The sequence below is a fragment of the Megalops cyprinoides genome, chromosome 13, assembly GCF_013368585.1.
Source record: "Megalops cyprinoides isolate fMegCyp1 chromosome 13, fMegCyp1.pri, whole genome shotgun sequence".
NCBI lineage: Eukaryota > Metazoa > Chordata > Actinopteri > Elopiformes > Megalopidae > Megalops > Megalops cyprinoides.
Genome location: NC_050595.1, coordinates 26,930,878 through 26,956,527, shown reverse-complemented (window position 1 = coordinate 26,956,527; position 25,650 = coordinate 26,930,878). Strand labels below are relative to the sequence as shown.

The window sequence follows — 25,650 nt, the reverse complement described above, 5'->3', positions numbered from 1 at the left end:
GGTATTAAACAGCTGGAGAACTGTGCTACGCAGTGCAGCAGAATGGAGCTGAGGAACATGGGATGCTACCACCTTCCCCATGAGAGATGGTAACCGCAACAAGGGAGAACTGGTGCACGAAGTCAATGTTTCCCGGTGCTGGTCCTGGGGACCCCCCCTGTGTGGGCTGGTTTTCAATCCAGCCGAGCTCCCTCTTCTTCACGTCTGATTGAGCTGTTAGCTGAGCACGGCCCTTTATTTAAATAAATTTACATATTTTTGTTCATATCTCCATATTTATATAAATTATTTGTGAATGAAATATTAATACAAACATCAGTAACAGTATATGAAAAAAGAAAGTCGTTTGTCCTACATATTTTTGTGAATATCTGCTTCCTGAACAAATTTGGTACAGCTGTCCTAATTAAGATTAATTAGTTGCTCAATTTCTTATTCTAGGCCCCACTGAACAGCTAATTTCTCTTAATCAATTAAGTTGAATACTTGTCTGCATTACTAACTTGTTTAAGGAACAAGTGTACAGAAATGGCAGAAATATCTCACATGGAAATATGTTTACTCTAACACATCACAATCCATATCTGTAACAGAGAACCGACAGCAGACATACAAGTGAAGTCAGATACAGATGAACACTCATTTAACAGCTCACTCAAAGCTTTTTAATAGAGAGCTCAGCTGGAATGAAAACCAGCAGAGAGAGAGTCCCCAGGGCCAGGGCTGGGAATTGCTGCTCTTCTTTTCATTTTTACACAACGTAATAATATATAAAATGGTTTTCCATGCATACTGAATCATCAAGATCAAACAGGACCACGGATAAGTGGCATTCTGTTTGACATGTAATTTTCACACGAGGCCATGTCAATCACTGCCTGTTTCTGTGACGATATTTTCCCGTTGATTCAACTTTGATCTCACTAACGTCAGATTCACATGAGACAGTTGAGAGAGAGAAGCCTTAACATCGCCTCAGGCTGAATTGAGAACACGTTTCTTCCATGAATGATGCTTAGTTGTTCCTGGAGTGCCTGCCGCAGTGCATCTGGCCTTCTCACACGCTGGCAGACACAGTTCACACAGTCATCCACGATACCGAGCAGCTGCCATATTCACACGGCAAGCCACCCTCCGCCGGCGTCTTCGCGGGCGCTGCCGCTTCTGGGTCGTGCCGGCGAGGAGGCGCCCCGAGCGGGCGGAGCACGCGGGTCCGGATAGGCGGTCCGGAGCGGCGATCTTCGTTAGAGAGACGCCCGGACATCGGTAACGATGAGCTGCAGGCTCCTCCCCGCCCCCGCCAGCCGGCCCGACGTCACAGAGCGCAGCCCTCTAAATGGATACACTTCCTCATAGCCTCCTTTAGTTTCTGCTCTTGAAATTGAAAAAGCTCACGAGTCAATGAGATAATTATGTGTTTACTACATGTGCAGCTGCGGAGTGTGTAAAAAAAAAAAAAAGAAAAGATAACTACGTCTGATGGAGGCGAGTCAGTGAGGGGTGTCGCCTAAATAGGAATGCAGCTGGCCTGTTAGCGAGACGGGTATTTTAGGCTCTCTCCCAGACTGTTGACGAGCGCGGTGCCCGCCACCTGACTGAAGGATCGTACAAGCGCGATACCGCAAGGCTTCACAGTCACACCTCGGAAGGGATTTCACCTAAACCTCGATAAAGCTGCCGCTAATTAGATTACTGGAGGTGCACGAGCAATCTGGTCTAGACGGTTACCCGGCAACAAGCGGGGCCCTCGCAGGGTTAAGTACAGTGGCCCGTTTAAGTGCACAGCATCCTGGGTAAAGGCCGCTGAGCTCTCCGCGGCGGCGGGATCGCGGATTTGTTAAGGCCAATCTGGCGGCTCCCATTTCCTAGAGAATTCGCCACGCCATGCCGGAAATGCCCCCTGCATTTGTTCTGCGGGTTGAGCAGGATTCATACGATTGCTCTGATCCTGATCTATACCCCAAATTACAACATGAGGCAGTTTCCACAATCTCTTTGGTTTCTGGGTTGAGTGAGGATATACAAGCAAACAAGACAGGGAGGGGGCTGGGGGTGGGGGGGAGAGAAATCCCATTCCGCAACACGGCCCCATGCTCAGAGCGTGGAATAATCGCAGATTACTCCCTGCATCTGCTCTGAATCCGAACTGCTTCCTAATTGGCCAAGAAACAGGGAGGACTGTGGGTTATGGAAGGCAAACAATTCTTGGAAATGGGTCATTTCCCCGCAGTCTCACCCGGACATTCCCTCAGCACCGCCTGCGGGCCAGGTGACCTGAGCAGCCCCTGAAGGCTGTGCAGAGGGACTTCAAGGCAGGAGGGAGGGATCTGGACGGGTTCAGCTGATCACCTGCTTTGAGCTGCAGCACTACCTTTGATTTTAACACAGCCTCGACCAGAGCACTCTAGATTTATATATTTACATATTTCAGTTGCCGACACATACGGCTTATTTTACCCACCAGTGTTTCGTGTTCTAGTGCATCACAAACGGCTGTTGGCCTGGAGAGAATCAAGGAGAGAGAGGGACACATTTCTTTTTTTCCACCATCTTTAAATCTGCTGTGGTTTTCTTCACCCTTTCTCCATTTTCTGCTATGTTTTTACCCTAACGCTACAGACCAAAGAGGGGTCAATGAGAGGCAACCCTACAAGGGTCATATTAAACAATGGAAAGTGTTCTCTCTCGCACTGAGGCCACTGGTTTCTGAGGCCCTGTCCTTAGCTGGGCTGTGGGCAGTGTGTCAGAGGAAGCCAGGCCTGACCGAGGAGGAAGAGGCTGCCACACCACGCTCTCTTCCACCCTGTGGCTTCCTGACTGCCGAGTTCTCTTTCCTCTAGCTGTTCCAGGAGCCACATCCTGTAGCTGCCTTTCCCCACAGAGATGGAGGGAGAGAGAGGGGGAGAGGGAGGGAGAGGGACAGGGAGACGGAGAGACAGAGATAAAACAGTATAAACACTCACCCTGTGAAGGGTCACTGTGTGCTGTTCCCATATTACAGTTTCCTCCATCGCTGCACTCTGTAAAACAAAAAGGAAAAAGGAGGGCTACTTGGTTACTGTGATCACGACTCTTGTTTCTCTCAGAGACAGCAGTGGTAAAGCAACAGTTACTGTGACAGAGGCTAAGCCCAGTGCTTAAAAGTACGCCTGTGGCGCTCTAAAGGCTATTTCTTTGTCTGTGAAAACCTCAGTGGGTTAGGATCACTCTCAGCCTCAGCCTTTCAGAGGTTTGTTTCAGAGGGGATCTCACTCGTGATTTTGAAAGCGCTCATGTGCATGTTTTCCGTTTTTCGGGCAGAGCGTGCCCGCGGGGCAGAGCGACGCCGCCGAAAGGCACGGGGCCACTCGGGAGGACGGGCGGTAAGAGAAGTCGGACGCACGGACCCGACCACGGCGCGGCACGGCAGCTACCACCGCGTCACGCGCCACGCGCGGGCCGCTGGCATCCCCAACACGTGTGCGAGTCACGTGTGCGAGTCACGTGTAGCGCGGTGAGCCGAGCGGGAAAACGCAATCCTCCAGACGTGCACCACGGATACCTGAGAGGGAGGGAGACTGGCGCACTCAGGCGCATTGCTTCCGCAACGCAGCTGCAGGCGGACGAAGCCTGGAGCTGCGCAGCTGTGTCACTGACCACCGCCCTCTCAAAGAGCAGAGAACCTCCAGGAGGAGGGTCTGAGAGAGTCTGCACACATACCCGTCATTCATTTTCACAACCGCCTTGTTACTGAACAGAAAAATCCACAGCTGTAAGTTCAGGTTACCTTAGGGCAGGCGGTAGGGCCGGCAGCCCTGCAGGGCCCTGACCCTCAGCGGGCACGGGCAGCAGCGGGTTCCGCGCGGTGTTTACTGCCCGTGTGAGTCTTCCCTGTGCAAGTTTATTAAAAGCGCTGTTTGGTGGAGCTGGGGAAGGCGCAGTGCTCCCGGTTTACAGAGGGAGCGAGCGGCGCTATAAATAGCTCTCGGTTCAGGCTAGGTGAAGGCTGCCTACCTGCACCGCGCTGTCACCGCGGATCAAACGGCCCGTTCCCAAATGCGCCGCGCACCCCGGCTCGCCCCGCCGCACGCAGACACGCGAAGTCTCTGAACCCTAATTACAGCCGGCAACAGGGAGGGTGGAGGGAAGCCGGAGTGAGAGCTGGCAGCCTCGGTCAGGTACAGGGCAGATGCTTGGTACTGCTGTGTCATGCCTGCAGACTATGTGGTTGCGTGGCATGCCACACATGGAGGATTACTGCTTATCTGGCAATAAGAACTGAATGGGAGACAGTCGGTCATGAACTGTGGCACCCCCCCCCTCCACGAGCATCTGCTCCCTGACTGCATTATCTCATTGGAGTGCAGGGATTGGGCTGAGGGTAGAGGGGAACACACACATTTTTAAAGGCGTTTAGAACACAGATGCTGTTCCTGTTGGCAACACTTTCAGTCCTGCAGGTTTTCCACTGCTTGTGTTCCTGCCTGTGAGGACCTGTGCTTCTCTCCTGTCTACATCACCTACGCTGGCCATTGCTTTCCTCCAGTGGCCTCGGTTCCTCCCGAACCTTGACACGCTTCGGCCTCCGCGTCAGTCTGACAGGCGGCGGCCCTGCACATGCTACTGCTTAGCGTTACAGACAGTGCTTCCCAATGCGAGCGGCCGTGGTGCCGGCCTGGTTATTTTCGGAGAGGCACAGCGCTCCCTGCGTTTCCGCCGCAGGCTGAACAGACGGGCCTCAGCAACAGCAGGCCTCTCTGTGCTCCGCTGAGCTCCTGTCAGCTCCGGGTCAGACTGGTACTGGGCGGCCGGGAGAAGACGCTCAATACGCCCGCTCACATTGCACAAAACCGGATGGAGGGAGGACACAGGGCGTTAAAATGAATATCAGGAGGAAGTGCCCACGCGGCTGCCTCCGCCTGTCCGCTCAGCCCCGCAGTCTCGCCTGAGCAGGGGCTGCAGGGAGCTGTACGGCACAGGCCAGGCTCCTCTGAAGCACGCGAAGCAGCAATTAAGACAAAGAAATGCCCCTGACCCCGTGGTCGCTGTGGCTTGGTGTCGTCGGCGCTGTTTACTGGTCAGTATCTGCCATGTCCACTCTCAGCACGGGGGCCCCCTTCCCCCTCGGCCCCCCGCCTGGCAGCCTGTCTCCTGCAATCAGTGTGCTTTTGTGTTGCAGGGTCTGACCTATTTAAAGGCAGCCAGCCGCAACAAGACATTCCTTTGGAGTTGGCGTGACGCGGCAGAGGCCGACCAATCGCCGGGCTGCGAGCGTGGGGGACAGGGAGGGTCGCGCTCGTGTGTGAGGGTGGGGCCACGCGGCGGGTGGTCGAGCAGGAGCGACGCGCGGACGCTGTAACACGACGTCCCCGCGGAGCATGGGCAACACCTCGGGTCTCCAACGCCGTGCTGGTGTGGCTCTGTGAATCTAGCCGCATCATCCGAATCGCATGATCTCCGTGAGCTGGGCATAATTAAGGGCCATCCGCCTCTTACATCACCCCCGCGTCCACACACCACCCCCCCACTGAAACAGCAGCATACCAGCCTACCGTGCCAACGGCTCCAGCAGCACTGCTGTCCGGGGAAGCGGTTTCATAAGCAGAATTCTGCTGGACTGAGTCCCGCGCGGGGCACCCTAGAGCAAGGTACTTACTCTGAATTTCTGCAGTACGCTTCCAGCTGTTTACACAGATAACAGGGATATAAAGCGGCTCCCTACGCATGTGACCCTGCATAACTGTGCTGGCAAAGCCGATGCATAATGCAAGTGATGCTTAACCTCCATCTATATTTAAAGACAAAGGGCTTTGGAAAGAACTGTAGAGATACGGGAGGACAGAGGTGAAGGGATTGCCCACTGCTTTCACAGAGTCATTAAGTCAGTTAAATAGGGCAGCCTCACACTGAGAGGCAGGGGACCTTTTTTGTACAGTTCTCCAGGTGCCAAGCTCCTGATGGAGCAAATGGGCTGTGTGGCCCCCCATACATAACAATGCACCGGCCAAATGACAGCCAGGTCTTTCAGGGGGCGGAAGGAGGAGGAGGAGGTGAAGGGGGAGGAGTTGGGGGACCCCAGGCCTTGAGAAAGAGCCCTTTATTTCAAGGAATACGTTCCAGGTCCTTTCCTTTGGAAACGAAAAAAACATTCAGGTTCAGGGACCATTTTGGTGCCACTGCTACATTACCAGGTCTCAACAGGGTCAAAAGATTAAACTCTCTTAGAAACACCGCTCCTGGTATACAGTAAGGGGTTTCAACCATAAAACACCAGTGATAAGATCAGGACTTACAAAGAACACAAACTCTTACAAAGAGTTTCAAAACAGGTGCTTTAAGTAAGAGGATCAGATCTAATAAACACTACTAACACGTCTGATAAAGATATCTCACTCCAGCACTTGTTTTCTTCATGCAAACTGTAAAGATTCATCTGCATGGATGAAAGATAAAACACAACCGCGCTTTGGTGGCACTCCTCTGCTGTTTGGAAAGGGAAATCTGCCCCTGCCTGGTGCCGATTTTCACTGTTTGAATGCTGACGTGCCCCTCTCCTCACCTCTCTTGCTGCAGTTAATGGAGCTGGGCTCATTTTACAGCTAAAATAAAACACTAATAAAAAGACCATGATTCTCGCTGGCATTAAATCTCCCACAGCTGCTTACAGAACTGCGTGTTTCTGGGTTGATTCGGGTCTGCGGTGCTACCCCCCTGAGCGCTTGGGACTCAGCCTGTGGATCCCGGCTCTGCGGAGGAGCGCCTGGCTCACGTCCCGCTCGAAATGGGGCGAGTTCCCAGACTCCCATCCACCCCTAGCGGGAGCCAGCTGCAGGCCCCAGTTGCTGTCGGGGCTTCTTCCTACCGCCGCTATCACTTCTGTCTGCGGACACAGCAGAACCCCACGCTGACAAGACTTCCGTTTCCCACAATCCCTTTGGTGCTGTTCATTTTACAGTCATACCAGGGGTCCAAAGTGCTGGGCCTTATCGGGGGGGTGGCCACGGCCTGCCCTGTGTGTGAGGTACCCGGGCGGGGACGGAGTACCGCGCTGAAGAACGTTTACTGTGCCGCTGCTGAGCTCTGCCGGCCCGATGAGATTAGCTCTTTAATTAATCACCGCAATCTGGACCGGCGGCTAAACGGCTTGGCTCAGAGCGTCGGCGGGGCGCAGAACGGGGCGAATCCGCATCTGCAGAGGGAAGTCAAAGGAACGCACGCCTGGCGGGACGGCGCCGGGTCTCCGCACATTGGGCATTACCCGGCACGCGATGGAGCAGCCGCGCACATCCCTTCAGAGAGCATCACCGTGGGGCCAATTTAATGCTGCTCACAGCGGTGCTGATTATACTGCTGCAAACCCCTGACATCCTCTGGAACTACTGACGACCGCGAAGAGGAGAAGACGTTCCGAACACTGAAAAACGCAACACCTGGCCAGAGCCTCGACACAGAGCCTCGACACAGAGCAGCCGCTTCCCCCCCAAACAGCTCCGGCGCTTTCCGAGCAGAGGAGGCCACCGCTGTGCAGCTGGTGAAATAAGATGACGGAGGAAGACGGTCGCAGCCATCACCTACTGCCTCCATCACAGCTGATGTCACAGGGGACGGGGACAGCGCGTGCCATAAGGAACGCTTTCGGTGCACGTTTCGCAGCTGATGGTATACGTGACTCGCACCCAGGAGGCCTCCATGGCCACGCCACTTTAAGAGGTCCCCGCACACAAGCCGAGCACCAGAATCCCAGGCGAAGGATACGCCACGGACCAAGTGTGCCCAGGTTTTCCACACCCTGTGGTGGGGTGGGGGGGTCAAAACCGAACATCTCCAGGGAAATAAACACAATGTCTCCTCCTGCGACAGGGCAGCCACGCACAAAGCACCGGGGGCCTTATCGGGCGAGCCACACCGGGCAGAGCCCGACGGCCAGCCTATTCATCCCTCGGAGCCATCGGCAGGCCTATATTTATACATCAGCGTTTATCTTGGCTTGAATCTGGGCCAGAAAAAGGCCCTGTGTGGGAGAACAAAGGCCAGGCGTGGGCAGCCGAGCGCAGAGCCAGGGCCTTCATCTGCCATTAAAGGGCCCTTTGTTTCAGGCCGCGCCGAGCGGGGGCCGCTTCAAAGACCCCACAAGCACAAGAGCTGGACGCAGATGACAGCAGAAATAACCTGCTGCAAAAAACAGGAGGTTTCAGCGGGCACGCCTGCGTCAGCAATACGGAGTATTTTCATACCAAAGCTTTTCTCAGCCCGCCGTCATCTCCTTCTCTCCCCCACTTCTACGCTGTTTAAGTCTGATTAGCGGTTACGAGTGTTCGCTGCAGTTCGGGGCGGGGGGCGATGGGGGGAGGGGGGGGTTGTAAGTTATTAAATTATGACTCCGCTCCCCGTTATTCCCCCATGCTGGGAGAAAGAGGAGTTATAAATAGCTCTTATTATCTCTGATTAAATTTTTCACAGTAAAAGCCTTTAATAATGACGCACAATCAGCCAGGAGCGGCAGTGGGGAGCCTGAAGAAGCCTCTTCACTGTAATCACCACGGCGACGGCGAAAACTGCACAGGCGAAGGTGCTGGCGGGGGGAGCGGCCCTCTCATAAACGACGGCCCTTTACCCGCAGACAGGAAATGAATAAATAACTACGCCCCCAAAGCGCCTGCTCATAACAATAGCCCGAAGAGAAATGTTGCAGCGTAACACACGGCACAGTTCTGAGGCGCTGAGGTAATGAGGACAGGACCATGTAACAGTGTGAGCACGCTCAATTATTGATGGTGGCTTTGTCATCTGGCAATTAAGCGCATGAACAGGTCAGACGGTTCCCTGGATGCAGTTGAAAACGGGGAAAAGAAGAGCCCTTTTGAGTTCTTTTGCAGACTCCTCTCAGTCCGCAGTACCCCACGCAGAGGTCCACTGTGGAGACATTATGCTTGGTTCCCTGCTGGCTGCATTACAGATGACTCCTGATGACTGCATACACTCTGGACTGTAGTAACTTTATGCATTTAACCAGAATATGCATATAACGGCAATAAGTTGAGCCAGGGGATTTAAAGATGACCACTGAGGACTATGAAACAAAGCACAGTATTCCGTTTTCACAGCATGTCTGTTATTGTCACAGGGAGTTCACTGCAGTTTATCTGAAGGCCGATTGTACGGTATGTTTTTTTTTCGAAACAAAAGGACAATGTTTCCTCTGTGTACAGTGCTTCCATTGTTACGTTCTACGCTGTCAACTGATGCAAGTTACTCTGTCTGTAGTTATTCTTTGGTCACAAGTCCATTAGAAGCCGTGTCTAGCAGATTTAGAACAGAGACCGTGGAGTCCGACACTCCTGACAGTGTGACACAGGAAATGATGCGACGATAGGCAGTTCGCTTCCTGTTTGTGTTCAAATACAAAAGGAGTGTGTGACTGGGACCCAGCGAACACACTGACCGGAAGGTCCTCAGAATATGCTTGCCGGTAACAAAGATTACCACGTCCCTTAAAAGACATCACTGCAAGCAAACGAACGACTGCGAAAAGGAAAAACCAGTATCTCGAAATCAGCCCAAATGAATGCGCGACGCCACTTTCAATCAGTGTTATGAACAGAGGCGATAATAAGGGAAAATAAGCGCCTGAAGAAATGGTGTGGGCAGAACAAGCCCAGTTACTGGAAGGAGTAGCAGGCCACAGAACAGCTGAACGGGACCACATCTACAGCCTGCCCAGCAGCACAGCACCCCCGGGCACTGGCACTGAGTAATGACCGATCGCTTCCCAAATCTGAAAACAACGTGCCAAGAAATTGCTGACAATGACTAAAAGCTCCGCCTGAGAAACTGTGTTTAAATGCTGGCAAGTGCTCACATCTCTGCAGCAGCGGCTCTGGGGGAGTTTGGTGACCGTTTTACTCAACTGTTCGCACACAGGTAGCCCTACTGCAGCAAATCTGCAACGAAGACCATCTGACATGCCTTCAGTCACACAACCACCAGCAAGCTCACATTCCGCTGCTTTCCAATGGGAGGAACATTCCCAGCAAACAGTAAGGTCTGAGACCATGCAGGCGGATAGGAAAAACAAACACTCACACCCAGACGGAACAGATATGCAGCCCGGTCAAGACTGAGCATTTCAGTTGCTCTTACACTCTTCCCCCTTTGCTAGGGATTTTGAAGGGAATCCCTGAAAATCCCCCCCCCCAAATTGTGCATTCCCACACGATGCGCGGTGCCCTTTGCACCAGCGCCAGTGTGGCCGCGGGAATGCGGAGCGGCTATAAATAGAGAAGCGGTACTTACGGCGCTTCCTCCGGCTAATCACAGCGGCACAGACGGCAGCATCCCGGCCCCGTTCGGCCACCGCTGCACAATCCGGCAGCAGGCTTCTGCAGATGTATCCTGTTGGCCGGGGGAGAGATCTACCTCATTTCCCGGGGAGCCGAGCCCAAAACGAAAAGCCGGGAGGGGGTCGGCTGCGCCTATCTCTGGGACGAGGCGGGGGGTTGCGGGCCCGGGGTGGGGGGGCGAGCCGGCCCTGTGCGAGCGCGAGGCGGGGTGCGGATCGGGGCTGCAGCCGGGTCTGGACTCACATGGGTGTGTGTGTGTGTGTGTGTGTGTGCGTTCTCTGTGGTCTAAAGCATCCTCCCTCACTCCTCTCTCCCCCCCCTCCTGCTGGAAGTGCAGTGAGCCCCAGTGGCTCAGGGCTGGCGAGGCAGCAGTGATCTATGTGGGATCTGCACTTCCCCTACAGCGTGAGGCTCTACTGTACCACGGCGCTGCCATCCGCAGTACAGACTGCTGTATCGGACTTAACCCTCGCCACGCCGCCACCCTCACTCTGCTCCTCTGGCTGCCGCACATATTGGACTCTGTGTGTTGCGTGTGCCCGTGTGTGTGCGTGTGCGTATATGTGTGTGCCCGTGCATGTGTGTGTTTGAGGGTGAGACAGAGAAACAGAATGGGGGGGGGGGGGGAAGAGAAAGGGATAGAGAGAGAGAAAAAGAGAGAGAAAAAGAGAGAGAGAGAGATAGAGAATGGTTATATGTGCATGTGTGAGTGTGTGGAACTTGGTGTACGTGTGTGTGTGCGTGGAAGGAGAGGGGAGAAAGAGTGTATGTGTGCGTGTGCGAGCGCATGGAAGTGAGCGTACACATGTGCATGTCGAAGTGTGTGTGGGTGAATGCGCACATCCATAAGTCGGTGTGTGTGCATATATATATATATATATATGTGTATGTGCTTGCATCTGTGTGCCAGTGAGTGAGACAGAAGGCGTGAGAGTGACTATGTCTGCATGCATACTTTTAATTAACACTTAGGCTACATTTTCACAAAACACCACAGCAGCTCACACAGCGCCAGCAGAAGGCAGGCACTTGGGTCAGCAATCTTTTCCAGAGGAACAAACATCTTCAGCACGCTGTGCTATTCCCAGGACACAGTGACAGTGGCAGGAGTGCCTGGCTGGCTTATCTTGAGTGATGAAGTCCGACTGCCAAGTCAGTTAGTCATGTGCACCTTTCCCTACGACAGCTGACACATTCTAATTCCGGCACCGCACTCGTTCCCAGGGAAAAAACAGTAAAAGAAAACAATGCGTTAATCTGTTCAAACACTGCAGCTAAAGCCACATCCACAGCAGCCACCGCGGTCCAAGGCGAAAACGCCGCCCTTGCCAGCAAGTAAACAAGTCCCTGGAAGCGGCGTCCTGCCCGGCCACCGGTTTGGGAGAGGAGATTACCGCACCCCGCCCAAATTTATCCGGGCGCAATTCATGCAATTATCGCTCTCTGCAGACTGGCGGTCTCCACTGCAGACCGATCTGCAGGCAGATGCTTGATGCGTCTTGTGTTGTAGCAGAGGTGATTTAAAGTAACAGCCCCCACTGGACGGAGCAGGGCACGCCGTTAGTGTCTTTGTGTTTAACGCCAGATGACAGCCCTTAATGACAGGTACACATGTCCAAGCTACAGCACAGCAGTGCTGCCAGCGCTCAGAGCCACACAGCGATGTGACATTATTTCATTATTAAACTCAGGAGCATGCTGTTAAGTATGGTTAAGGTCAGAAGATGCTATGTTTTTGTCCCCACTGCTGTGATAGCGTTGTGATTCCAGCACTCTTCTAATGACTTCCCCTGCCATCCAAACAGTCATAGGGAACACAGAGGCCCACCTTTAAAGGTGGAACCTGGTGAAAGATACTCAAGCGTCGGTTCTTCTAATGGGAAAGGAACACCTGGAGCCAGCCGGTTGACCGTTCAGTCTGCGGTCCCAGTTAGCTGCTAGCGCATCCTACCACAAAGCATTTCTAAGCACAGAGGGCAAGGGGGAAGATGCTAGGAAAAGGACACATCAGTGAGTAATAACTCCCTTCCCCCAAAATGTTTCCCTCCACCAACGGAGAACTGGTTCTCAATTGAACCTGCCTGGTAAAGTAAAGTTTAAGTTAATAAAAATGAAATTACTGAGAAATAAAAACCTTAGAATTCCCATGAGGGCAGGGGGAAAGGGAGCGAATCATAAAGACTACACATCTTGATTCCCAGAAGATGAGAAGCAAACAACAGCACAAAAACATAACCTCTCCTTTGTGGAGTTTCGGGACGAGAACACACTCTGTATGGCCTTTAAGCCTGTTGAGCTCTCCTGGTGTTCAGTCCCCTATCACAGAGAATAGAGTGAGTAATGCTGCACAAGGACACGCCCACTTCATGTGAGTCTAATGCCTGAGCTCCATGGGGCTTTGGCTCCACTCCCACAGACAGCTGTATATCACCGCACTAACAAGAGGAGTGACACATTCCGCAAGAGCTAGCTAACTAAACAATTCATAATTACAAGCCACACTTAGCTCAGACGTAGCGCAGACAAGGTTCCCTGGCCAAGGAGAGGAAACCATAAGTCATCTAAGAGACAAGGTCTTATATCTGTTAATCCTCAGACAACTGAACTCTTTCCACACCCCACCCCACTTCTTTGAGGAAACGGTTTTGCTTTTGTCTAAACACCCTGTTATGGGTTCATTGCAGCCATATATTGTGAGACCTCATGCATGTCTTTATTTCCGCTACAGCATTATTTGAGCTGAACTAGCAGAACAATGTGAATCCAGTCCTTATCTGTGAATGGTATCGATAATCTAGGGCAGTGGACAGGGCATGACAGGATCTGTGTAATGAAAGGGTTTAGTGTTTGCGAGGAGGAGGCAGTGAGTGGAGCAGCCGGCTGTGTGATGTAACCATGGCCAGCTTTATTTGTGCTCTAGCTGGATCCCAGAGGAAGCCGGGACCCACAGAGCAGCTGCATCCTCTGCCCCATCACAGGGGCTGACTGAGAAACACAGCTTCTGCCTCATCTTCTCCCTTTCTCACACACACACACACACACACACACACACACACACACAGACACGTACACACACACACACGCACAGACACAGTCTCCATCTCACCTCCCTTTCACACACACGCACACACACACACACACACACACACACACACACACACACACACACACACACACACACACGCACGCACGCACGCACGCACGCACACGCAGTCTCCATCTCACCTCCCTTTCACACACACGCACACAGACACACACACACACACACACACACACACACACAGAACATGAACACTGCTGAACATGTGAATACTGTCAATGTATATATTCCCGGAAACACACTCACACATTCAAATGATCACACAGAGGAAGACAGGCAGTGACAGTCAGTCTGTCAGATATGCAAAGTGAGCCTATTCAAATAAACAAGGCAGAAAGACACATATGAGCAGCCCTGGTTCACAGAGGGTGAGTGTGACCTGAGCACTTCTGCCGCATTCTGGGACGCGACCATTCCCTAGGTCATTACATGAAACGCTCCAGAAAGGCTACTGTCTGATGTTAATAGACAGGGGAATAAAATACCAAACCTATAATCCTGGCATTTGGATTAAAAACGTAATCTCTGCCATGTTTCTCCAAAAAAAGAGCAGAGCCGCAGCGGAACGGGCTGAGGCATGCCACTGCTAGGCTGGCTTCCATAGGCCGCCTTCCTTTTCACCTTCACCAATCAACACTGGATTTCCAAACAGCTTGGCTTGAATCCGGCCAATCACGGCTGCCGCCCATAAAAAGGAACGCAGAGGAATGCAAAGCATTCGTAGTAATTTGGCGAAAGGGAATGCAGAAGCGCGTAGCAGCAAACCCCCGGAGTGCGTTGCGCGCTACGCCGCCCGCGTCCCCGCCCTCTCCTCTCATCCGGCGGATCGATCGGCCCGCGCTGAATGACAGGACCCGCGTCGGATCTGGCAGCCGGGTTCAAAGGCAGGCTCTTTAGAGACCAGACGGAATGTGGCGCTTCTTCGGGTAAGCCCCTCTCCCGGGGGAGGGGCCGTGACTACTCTGCTCCAGTTACACGCTGCTGAACCCAGGGCTGTCCCAAAATGATCTGCTCGCAGGCCGGGAGAGTCGACCACACTCACCTCCAGCCCGCAACCCAACACTCATCCGGTACGGTTTTAACACAGCAGGTTTAGCATTTCGCATATTAAAGGGCTGCTCTTCTGCAAAGACGACCAGTTTTGGCGATCGTGATATCGCCACACAGTTGCGAGCCCGGACACCCTTTGAGAGACTCGCAGGGGACTCCATGCAAAAACAACACCCAGGCAGTGACCGGGTGGACATACCAAGCCTTCATGCCTCATACAAGTGCACTTTGCATGGGCAGCTCAATACCAGCACTGGGGGGTCCAGTGCAAAAATCACACTGTCAAGTCTGAATTAGACATGTAGTGATAACAATACAGGCAAAACCAGGCCCTGGTGCCATTAAGCTATGGGACTGGTATGGATGGATAAACGTCAGTTCTCAGTAACCTCAGAGAGAGCGAGGGAGAGGGAGAGAGGGAGGACAACAATACGGGAGCGAGAGAAAGAGCAGGAGCCCTGTCTCTGCCTTTATCTCCAGTGCCGGCCGTCGCTCCGTCACAAGATTAATGGCAGCGCCTTGGAGCGCGCCTCTCCTGCGAGAGAAATCCAGGCCAGCGCTAAGTCCTAAAGAAGGGCTCTTTCTGACAGGGATCCAGTTTCCAGGGCCACAGTAAGACGTCGGTTTCCCCACAGCGCTGCGTGAAGAAGCCGTTAGCAGCGGCTGAAGAGTGGCCTGGATAGCCAGGGATGGCTTTGTTAGCCATTTCCTGTTGAGACGAGCCAATGCGCAACAACAAAATCTCCTCCATCATTTATAAGCAATCTAAAACCGCACTCACACTGACTGAAGTATTAAACAAGTTGCCATGCTGGAAGGCATTGTACAGCTCTTCTCCATAAATTGTTTATTCGTTTTAATATATTTAACATGAAACAAATGAATTAATCAAACCCCGGAATAAACAAGAATGCATTTTTCTGTGCCGCAACCCACATTTACGGCCATTGATGCCACAGCAGGCCCCTGATCGTAAATCACAAATATTCATACACAAACACTCCATTTAATACATTTCTGCATTTTTTGTTTGAATTTCCCATTGTAAACCATTTTCTATGTTGTATATTAAAAGAACAACACTAAAACAAGGCTGCTTGATTTCTCACTATACCAGCATGGGCAGAATGCAATGGAGCCTTTGTTGGCTCCTACAGTGACATTCCACAGCTAACTGATATCTTTAGCGCTATGTAAACCTCCAAAATGTCTTTCTCTAGTTGTCTGACGCATTCTTTTATTGCATATGTATCAGGAAGTCCTTATTCCCATTATACTTAAGACATGTTCAGTGCCATATGCCATGAACCTGGGCAGGGGATGACAGGTGCTTGAAAGTGTCTGTGTATTTCAATCCTGCATGTTCTGAATGACATCAAATGAACAAACCAGCACACAGGAAGCGCATCGTCAAATGCTGTGATGTGCCCGGAACCAACCGTAAGGCTGAAGCCGGTGGAAGGCTATGCCTTAAGCCTGAAAGCTCCAAACTGGGAATAGAGTGAAATAAAGTGCACAGAACCTCAGCACATACATGGAGGGAATGAGCTTCTGTTAGAAACAGTTAGATGCTGCAGAGATGCGGACACTTTTAACCAGCAATCTTCCTAAATGACAGGAAATGGTAGGAAAGGCTGCCCCATACCACCGATACCCCGCACTGATGATGATGGGCACATCTCACACTGTAAAAGGACATGCTATTACTCACTATCCAGGCCTTCAATCCCATCAGGCCTTCGGTGCATCACCCCACCAGCCTTCATAGTCACTGCAGCCCCTAAATCAAATCATCTTCCCCTTGTCTCATAGGCAATTATTTCACCATGTTTAACCCAAATCCAGTGTTTTTTTTTTTTTCAGTTATCCTGTTAACAGGCAGACAGACAGATAGCGGGGGAAACGCATAGGGCCGATCGCATAACCTTGTAGAGGAATGAAATGACTGTCTAAATTTGAAAGCCCTGTTTTGCAGGACTGATGCCCAGTGACCCAGAGATACCATCTCGACTCCAGCAGCCCCCGCCAGCAAAGTCATTTCCATTCAGCCGGCATCTAACTTGGAGAGCACGGGTCTTCTGCCACAAACGGCGCGGGCACACGGACATCTGGGCCACGGGAGGCTGGGAAAAATGCAGTTTCTCTGCATATTCTGCTCTTATTTCTGCATAAGGCAGAGAGAACAGACAGCGCTGACAGAGAACGGAGGCTCTCCCTTTTAGCCTAGCTCCCCAGCTGTAAATTTTCCCTTTCAAAAGTCTCTGGAAAAACATCTCTTCGTGAGAGGAACCGCCAAAGTACAACATCGACACTGTGTAAAGCACCTGGCTTTAACGTAGCATATACGCTGCCATTTATCAGCAGTCCCCACCAAAGCCCCTCCCTTTGTAAGCCTGCTCTATCTAATGTTTGCTGTGGCAGGGTGCACTGAGGTCAGAGAGGAGCAGCGGGCCCTGGGAAGACCCTGGGAGCCGTGCTCTGCAAGCCTGTGGAATAGCTGCAGAAGGGGCCAATCAGAGCCGAGGGAGCCGTTAGGCCCCCACTCGGGGCTGCAGGCATGCCAGGAATGTGCCAATAACCGGCCCCGCTGCCCAAGGCCCCGCGCGCCGCCGCGCTAAGCAAAGGAGGAACGACGAAAACAGGGACAGTGGCGGGGTTTCGAGAGGGAGCTTATCATGCCACGCGCATTCTCACTGCTCCTGCGCTCCGTAATTGAAAGGCAAACGGCTCCCTGTGTAAAACGAGGAGGAGAGACGCCATTGCCTGTCCTCATTACAGGCGACATGTCCCGCTGCTAACGAGACAGTGTGCGGGAATGTCCACTAGACACCGTCCAATGAGGTTAATCCAAGCCCAAACACGACCCTGGCTCGCTCAGGAAGATCTGAAATGCCTTTGCTTATCACCTGCAGGTCACAGAGGCATGCGGGAGAGAGAAGTAAACAGCACACACAGCAGGGAACAGGTTAACGAAGTGACTCTACACCCAGACCGGCTCATCGGCACGGAGTGCCTTCTCTGTTTGCATTATGCTCCAATGAGCACCCAGCGTGGAAGGGTCATGTGATGCAGGAAAGTAATAAAGGTCTGAAATAAAGGAACGCTGCCATTACAGGGCGGCGATCAGTAATGACTTGAGCTTCAAATGAGAAACTGCCGGGAAAAACACACAGGGCTGTTGCACTGGCTCAGCTACAGCTATGTGAATTCAGAACGTCTGAGGGACGTGATTGGGGGAAGGGGGGGGAGGCTTAATCAACCAACTTGTGGGCTGGAGTCGTAATACAGTCCCTCTTAAACAACCAGGCAGCTGACCCCAGCATGGCCTCTTCACAAACTGTTCCCACAGCACAGTTCTGCTGGAGAAGAAAAAAAAAAAAACATGCGTGAAGCACTACCCCGACACGCAAAACAAAGGCAGCATTGCACTCAGGGGTCCTTTAGGGATGACAGCGCCTGCCTCGAGTGGGAAGTGAGGCCCGCCCCTGCCCCTGTTCCCGTCAGCGCAGCCAATGACAAAGGCCGGGCCCTCAGACCGCACTCACGTGACCTCCCGGCTAAAACAAGAGGCCAGACCCACTTAAACAAATTCCCAAGCTCTGAGCAAGCTCTGGCACAATGGACCGCGCTGTAGGGCTGGTGGAGGGCACCTAGAACCGTCACGTTCCCAGCGCTTCCATTGGTCTGTGGTTCCTGTCCCTGAAAGAAGTTAACGAGCACACGCTAAAGCATGCAAATGAATCAATAAAAGCATTTAACCATTACTCGCGCCGATCAAGGCCGGCGTTCAGTCAGAGCAGTGCCGCACTCCGCAGGCGGCCTTAGGAGAGCCCTGCCACAGAACAGCCATGAAGCACAATGGCCATGGCTAATTTATCCACACTAAATCAGGCTCTTTAACTGAAAAACTTTTAGCGTTCAGCCTGAAACAGGGATGATTATCATTCGCTCCCGCAGTGCAGTGGCAGGTGTGCCTGCTTTAATTCACACAGACCTTTAATCCTGCTAAGAAACAACACAGTTTCAAAAGCAGGAAAGTCCCCCCTCTCTGTGGAGGTCAAACAAAACTCAAACACACCAAAAAAACAGAGGCTTACTTTAAGTTACCAAATTTACTGTGATCTTCACAATTCAAAACCTGACCAAAAAAACATTTTTAACAATATACATCTGTTTACACCACACCCTGTGTAGCACAGTTGTGCAACAGATCTATAACCCCACTCAGCGGGGTTATGGGTCAGCTGACTAACTAGTGGCACACATGTGCTCCCTGTTGGACAGCAAAGTGCTGTTCCAAAGTAATGGTCTCACTGTCTAGGAGAGATATTTGACTTTAGGTCTGTGTGAATCCCTCGTTAACACAGGGCGGGGGTCTCGCACACTACCGCTGACGGTAATTCAGGAAGCAGTAGCTGAAGCTGAATGTGGATCCAGTTCCGCTTCTGTATGCACCATGCAAATGAGGATGAAAAGGCCCGGCGTACAGAGGCCTGCCGGAGGCTGACTGCCTGTGTAAAGGGGAAGCGCTTTCCCCTACTGTTTACACACCCTGCACACTGACAAAGGGAGGTCACGCACACCTTCCACACCACCGGCTCATTTTCACAGGGTTAAAAACAACAGCACTCACAGAAAAGAAGAAAAAAAAGGAACGATTGCATTCCGCTGCTGTGGACACAACACACAGCTCTCCAGCTGCTGTCGTTTCCTTTCAGCTTGCTGCAACCTCTGCCTTTGTGTCCAGGATAGCTGTCCATTTCAGCCTCCTCACAGAGGAACGCGCGGACCCTGGGCGGTGCGCGGTCCTGGTGCGGATGCGGCGATGGCGGCTGTCACGCAGGAACCCGCTGCGGGTGTCCTTTGCGCCGTGCGCCTCAGTGAAAGAGCGGCCGTTTCGCTGCCGCTGTGGTGGGCGTTCCCACCGTGAGCTCCCATTCGACCGGCGCTGGCTGGCCCTGTCCGGGAGTGTGGCGCGTATCAGTCACCGGATCTCTGTTGGTTCCTGACGCTTCTGCACGTCTCTGTGAGTCATTCCAGTTCATTTCACTCTGCCTGTATAAACAGGACGCTGGTGGATCTAAAGGCAGGAGGGGGGGGGGGGGACCCAAACATAGGCTTTTCCTTTCATTACTGGAAAGAGTAGCAGACTCAAAACATTGCTACTTTTTAATGATGGCAGTACTTAGCCAAAACATACCCATAGAGCCAGAATGTAAAAAGTGCATTATGTGTTGAAAAGGGTGCGGCAGAATTCAAATGGTCTATCTTCATGTTTTCCAGGTGTGTTCAGTGACAGTGGAGTCCAGGAAAAAAGCGTTCAGCCCCAAAGACTGAACTAATGCTGTACTACACTCTGAACTGTTGCTGGTGGGAGAGTAACCCCAGCTCTTAGGGGCTTCTTTTGTGACACCACTCTGTGGTCCTCACTCTGCCTTATCAACGACTGCACATCTGACTCAAGCAACAAACCCCGTTGATGTTTTCAGCTAGTTCTTAACACAATGTCTCTGCGAGCTTGTGGCCGCAATATGTTTTCATATTAAAGAAATAACTGGTCCAGTCAAGAAATGAACTGAACACTGGTATTTTCACTGTGCTGGATCACTGGTTTGAAAAGCTAGCATGACGCGTATTTAGCCAGTGTATTTTACACATGAAATTACTGTATATCCTGTATGCTACGATTTTACCTGCAATGTGTGTTCTGCGCAAATGTGCGCTTTTCTGTGCTCAGATGCATTTTATTAATCTGTATAGTTTTACATATTGGGTGTTTATGCATGTGTCCTACCAGAGTCTTTTCAAACTAATGCAAAATTTCGGAAAGTATACCAACAGATGGGTTTAGACAAACATTCATCCTTTAATTTACTAACGTAAAAATTGCTTACAACGATGACATCTTTTCCAAACATCTATACACCCATTCACTTATTATAAGACTCTTCTTGCTCAAGACTCTTCTTGTCAAAATTCTCTATCCTAGTAAAAACCAGCAGAGTATAGCCAAACCACAGATCTGCAAGTCCACTTCTAATGCCAGGAAAACAAACAGAAAAAGCTTCCAAGCTAAATAAATGCTTTAGGACTTCCAGCCGTCCAACTTCGCCCTGTTCTCCATCCCACTGCACTCTCTCACTGCAGCACTATATGACGTTTTAAAATGCATTTACCATACAAATGGACAGGACGTCTCTCCAAAAAACGACATTTCCCCCTCAGGAGGGAAAAAGCTTCTGTACTACAGAAGCTAAAAATACAGGATTCGGCAGGAAACAAGGGTAAAGCTGACATGCATGGAGTGATTACAGTGATGGTTTGGAGGAAACAGTTTGAGCTATAAGCACTGGGCAATAAGTCTGAGGGCACCGGTATTGTGGAGCGTGCCCTCCCCCCTCCTGGTGTACTGATGATATCGAAGTGGGAGTTTCAGAGGGAGGAAAGGAGAGAGGAGGCTTGATTTATTTCTCCACACACCCGTTCGTCACAGGGTTGGTATGAACATCGCTCACCCACCAAGCAGCAGGGCCATCAACACAGACGCCTGGACTGGGCTGGGCTCCTCACACAGACCTTATTACTGCAGACTAGAGAGCCAAGCAGCCAACGCCTGCTCACACACACAGCACACACAGCGCCTACACACACAGACACCAAGCTTATACACACAGCATGCACACATACATACATACATACATACATACACAAACAATACCCCACACACACACAGCATTTTACACAATCACACATGTAAATACACAGACAACACGCGCACACTCGCACCCTGCATGCATGCGCACACACAAAACAACACACAGCGTGCCTTCGAACCCTTGACGAGAATGTTGCAGACACCTGACTTCTGAAAATGTCACCACTGCACTGGCAGCCCTGTGATGGTACACGCCCCCCATGAAGCAGCGGGAGGAATCTTGCGCTGAGCCATGAAGCCGGGGCAAGGCTAGGGGCGCAGGGCGGGGGCTGAGCCAGACTGCAGACAGCCCGCAGAGCTGGGACAGCTCATCTGCTCTGTGTCCACTGTCAAAGTGAGTGGCTCGCTAGCCATACCTCCAATCCCACTCTATTCATCAATCCCGCTTAATTATCACAACCCCGTCAGCCATGCAGCGCTCCCACCAGCTCCGGTCTCCACAGACCCTGTGCCCTGAAGGAGATGGGAGTGGAGCATTACCATGTAGATGGGTATTGAATCAGGTATTGATCCTCGGCTCCTGGTTAGGCTCGGACTCACAGCGCAAAAGATCCTGAGCTGCACCAATCACCTTCAAATGAACCAACTAACTTATACGAAGCAGCAAGCACAGCTGTGAGCGAGGGATTGAATAGCAGTACAGACATGTAAGAAACTACTGAGATATATCAATATGGTGGCCACAGGTAGTCCCACAGTGCTGGGTTCCTGCAAGCTGGGAGCCATATGGGATCAGATCTTGTGCTTCTTTGTTGGTGGTCATTCATTAGGTAAGGGGTACATTCATTTTTTATTGTCCACAGGTGGAAGGATGACGTGACTGCACTCACTCACAATGAAACAGGCTTAATGCGCAAATACACTTACAACAAAAGCTGAACAACACACCTGGGGTTTCACACCATCTTAAGGTAAGATCTTGTTACAGTCTATTCTTAGCCTCCAGAAGCAGAAGAACGTCTATTTTGAAACGTGACTCTCGAAAGTAATCACACTGCAGCCATGTGCACTTAATTTCTGAGAAGACATGAAAGACATCCTACCCTTCACACAATGGTATTTAACTATTGATGCATGGCTTAGAATCCACTCCAAAATGAGTTATTTGGTATAGGAGCTGGAGAGTGTCAGGAGTTAGGATCCCTTTACCATTGTACTCCCCCAACAGCAGCTGTGGGACGCGTGACTGCAGGATCCCGAATGCTTGCGCTCCCTAAACGATGAGCACTGCTGAAGGAGCAGCCCGCTGCAGGCTTCCCAACAGCGATTCCATTTGGCAAGGATTAATGTGTTAATAACGTGTTAATCTCTCAGTGATACAAACTAAAGATCCACGCAGGAGCCCTAATGCGCTGCTCTGCACCCCAACGAGCAGGTGAATGAGATGGAGACCCTCCCCCGCTCCCACGAGCGTGGAGGCCGAGCTCGTGCTGACATCATCCAGCAGTGCATGCTGGGAGTGTAAGAGCAGCCGGCACCTAAAGTGCAGTAACTTCCCATCCGTCAGGGAAATAAAAACACCCACACAGCAGCAGACATCACCCTGTGCTAGAGGGTGCCATGAGGGTGTTAGCAGTCAAGCAAACCATCCTCAGCTCCTGAAATCCGAACCACAGTGTGCCTCTGTGACATCACCCCTCTGTGTGCCTCTGTGACATCACCCCTCTGTGTGCCTCTGTGACTCTGTGTGCCTCTGTGACATCACCCCTCTGTGTGCCTCTGTGACATCACCCCTCTGTGTGCCTCTGTGACATCACCCCTCTGTGTGCCTCTGTGACATCACCCCTCTGTGCTCGTCTTAGCAGGTACAGTAATCAAGTTAATGGGAGAGAGAAAGGAGAGCCGTCGTGATGTAACACAACTGGACAAAGAGCATCGAGATTAGCGTGGTATTTACAACGTCTGGCAGTACTCTCTGGAGTAAACTTACAGCTCAGCAGGGGCACACCCATATGTAGGCACTAACTACAAGGAGGAAACTGAGCCACGAGTGAGAGTTTGACAGCCAGGCTTCTAGACAAACACACAAACACGAACTGCACCATAAACACCCCCTCATCTACGCTCCCTCTCCACTGCTGCCTGAATCGCTGCGCTCAATTCAAGCATCCTATCCCGGCAGACCACGCTGCCAGCCAACCAGAACGCGCTCAGGTAGCGACAAAACACCTCGGGAGGGGATGCCATCCCATAGTAGTCAGCCTGTCAACTCTGACAACAGGATTGAGTGCAGTCATTAATCTCCCGAAGCACTGCACAGCATTTTCTCATCCTAGGGGAGAATTAGTTACTCAGGGAGCTCTGATGTGATCCACAGACCCCTTAAACATCTCTGGCCTGAGATTTATCCATCCCAATCACTCCAGGTGTAAAACGGCGGAGTGAGAACATGCAGCAAGCTCCGACAGCTCTCAAACCACGGCGCTCAGCGTCGGGATTAGAAAACAGGCAGTTAAATAGGCAAAAATAACAGGCTACGTGTGGCCAAATGAGTACGTCTGGGCCAGTCTGTGAGGCAGGAGCCTGTACTTAAAGCCTAACTGCTTTTCAGCGTGGTTATTAGGCGGGTGTTTTTTTTTTTCCCCAGCCCTCACATGTGACTGAATGAGAGGCTGTGTGAGCTTCTCTCCCGCACCCTCCCTCCTCTTTAACTCCCCGCCCCCCCGCTGTGAGGGTCAGGCCTCGCATTCTTTACGGAGATTAAAAACCAGCATGCCGGCTCCGTCGCCGTTACCGAGGGCTCAGGCGAAAAAAAAAACAAACAAACAAACAGAAGTGAGCGTTTTAAACACCGCAGCTGCTGGCTCTCTCAGGCACTGCCGCCGTTCAGGACGGAAGGAACGGGCGTGTGCAGAGAGGGGCGGACCCGCCATACCCCCCATCCCACCGCACCGTGTGGAGGTGGGCAACGCCGGACTAAGCTAGCTCCCCACCTCTCCGTCTCCCTCTGTAGCGCAAATTAAATGTTTTCGTACGACTGGCTTATCGATCGCTCCATCGTTCAATCGCGGCTGGCGTTAGCGTCTGCGAGACGCTTCAGAGAGGGAGTTTTAATTTCCCTTATCCGGCCGGAGACAAACGAACACGCCACCTTTTCCTATCCTCCCCGTTCCGCGACAGGGTCCTGAAATCGAAACCTGCCAGCACAGAGCGGAGCGTGCCGTCAGTGGGGGACACGGCTTCCTCTGAGCGATGCTACGCCGCTAAATGTTCAGGAGCGGGAAACGCCAGCCTCTGCTGCTCTGTTACGGACTAATATTTGGATTCCATTTTCTTGTCCCAGGCTGAGCGCTCCCTGCCCTCGGGCGTATAAGCCTGGTCCAAGACACTGCTAATTTCTAGCTTGTTAGTTTGTGTACTCTTGAATGGGTATGAGGAACTGACAGAGCGAGTTGCAAACTGCACCGTGTGTGACATTGTGCACTGTATGCTGTTCTGGGTTTCAGACGGTGCACGCTGCATGACAGACACAAGTTAACTGAAAAGGCGTCAGCTCTGAACGCGCACATTGCCTCTTTACACTCACAACAGCATACAAAGGATATTTGTAACATGTTTTACAGGTCATTTGATGCCATTTTCCCTTCCTTCCTGGTGCACCGGTTCCCTGCTCTAAACTCATTGAGAGGACCAACGTGGCTTGCATTTGTCAGGTGGTCAGATGGCATTAGGACTTCGATTTGAGACAGGATGCTGTATTCACAGGGGCAGGGGGTAAGGATGGGTACAGGCAGGAGAACGTAGCACCCGCCCAGGACATTCTGTGCAGAGGGGCTTCCTCTGTGCCAAAACTGCGAACTGACACAGGGGGATATCGGGCAATCACACAAAAATCTACCACAATCCTTCAAATCCGCAGAACTGGAGAGTTTTATATTCTTCCATGTTTTTCATGGTTGTTTGAGCTCATTAGATAAAATGGCACAAAAGCAACATGGAAGAGATGACAGATGGTAAACCTATTGGAACAGGGTCCCTTTTTTTTCTCCCCTCTCTCTCTCCGTGGCACATTTAGCCAAATCCTTGAAAGCACCGTCAAAAGCCGTGAGCGTCAGCGCTCCTCCCGTTTCATATGCAGCTGCTACGATCGCCGCTCCTCAGCCGGCCACTGAAAAGCACACTGTGACCAAATTTCATTTCGTCAAAGAGAGATACGTTGCGGACGCTTCGATGATATAGAGGTTCTGAAACCGCCGTGTGTGGAAGGCAGGGGTGCATGGTAAATAACGCTCCTTCTGATTGCGCGGTAAACGAGTGCAGCGGATGAGAGCATCAGTGACGATCCCCCCGCCTTCTCTTCAGTCCTCTGTTTTGCCAACAAATAAAAGCCTGGTGACTATTTTTAGAGCTACTGTTACAGAACCAATTTAGTTCCCCTGTATTCTGTGCAGCGCAGAGAGCAGTGAAGGGGGGGGGGGGCAGATGGAATTTAAATATAGCAGATTCAAATGTCCTCGTTTTCAGAC

The 25,650-nt window shown here is 51.7% G+C and overlaps 1 protein-coding gene across 14 annotated transcripts in view; it reads right to left on the bottom strand.

Annotated features, from left to right (window-relative positions):
• Positions 1–25,650, bottom strand: part of tjp1a (tight junction protein 1a) — a 121,145-nt gene that overhangs the window by 33,359 nt on the left and 62,136 nt on the right. For all 14 annotated transcript variants that reach the window (XM_036544137.1, XM_036544141.1, XM_036544145.1 and 11 more), the window contains one exon: positions 2,964–3,020. In XM_036544137.1, coding sequence (XP_036400030.1) covers positions 2,964–3,020 — 57 coding nt within the window. The remainder of the gene's footprint in view (positions 1–2,963; positions 3,021–25,650) is intronic.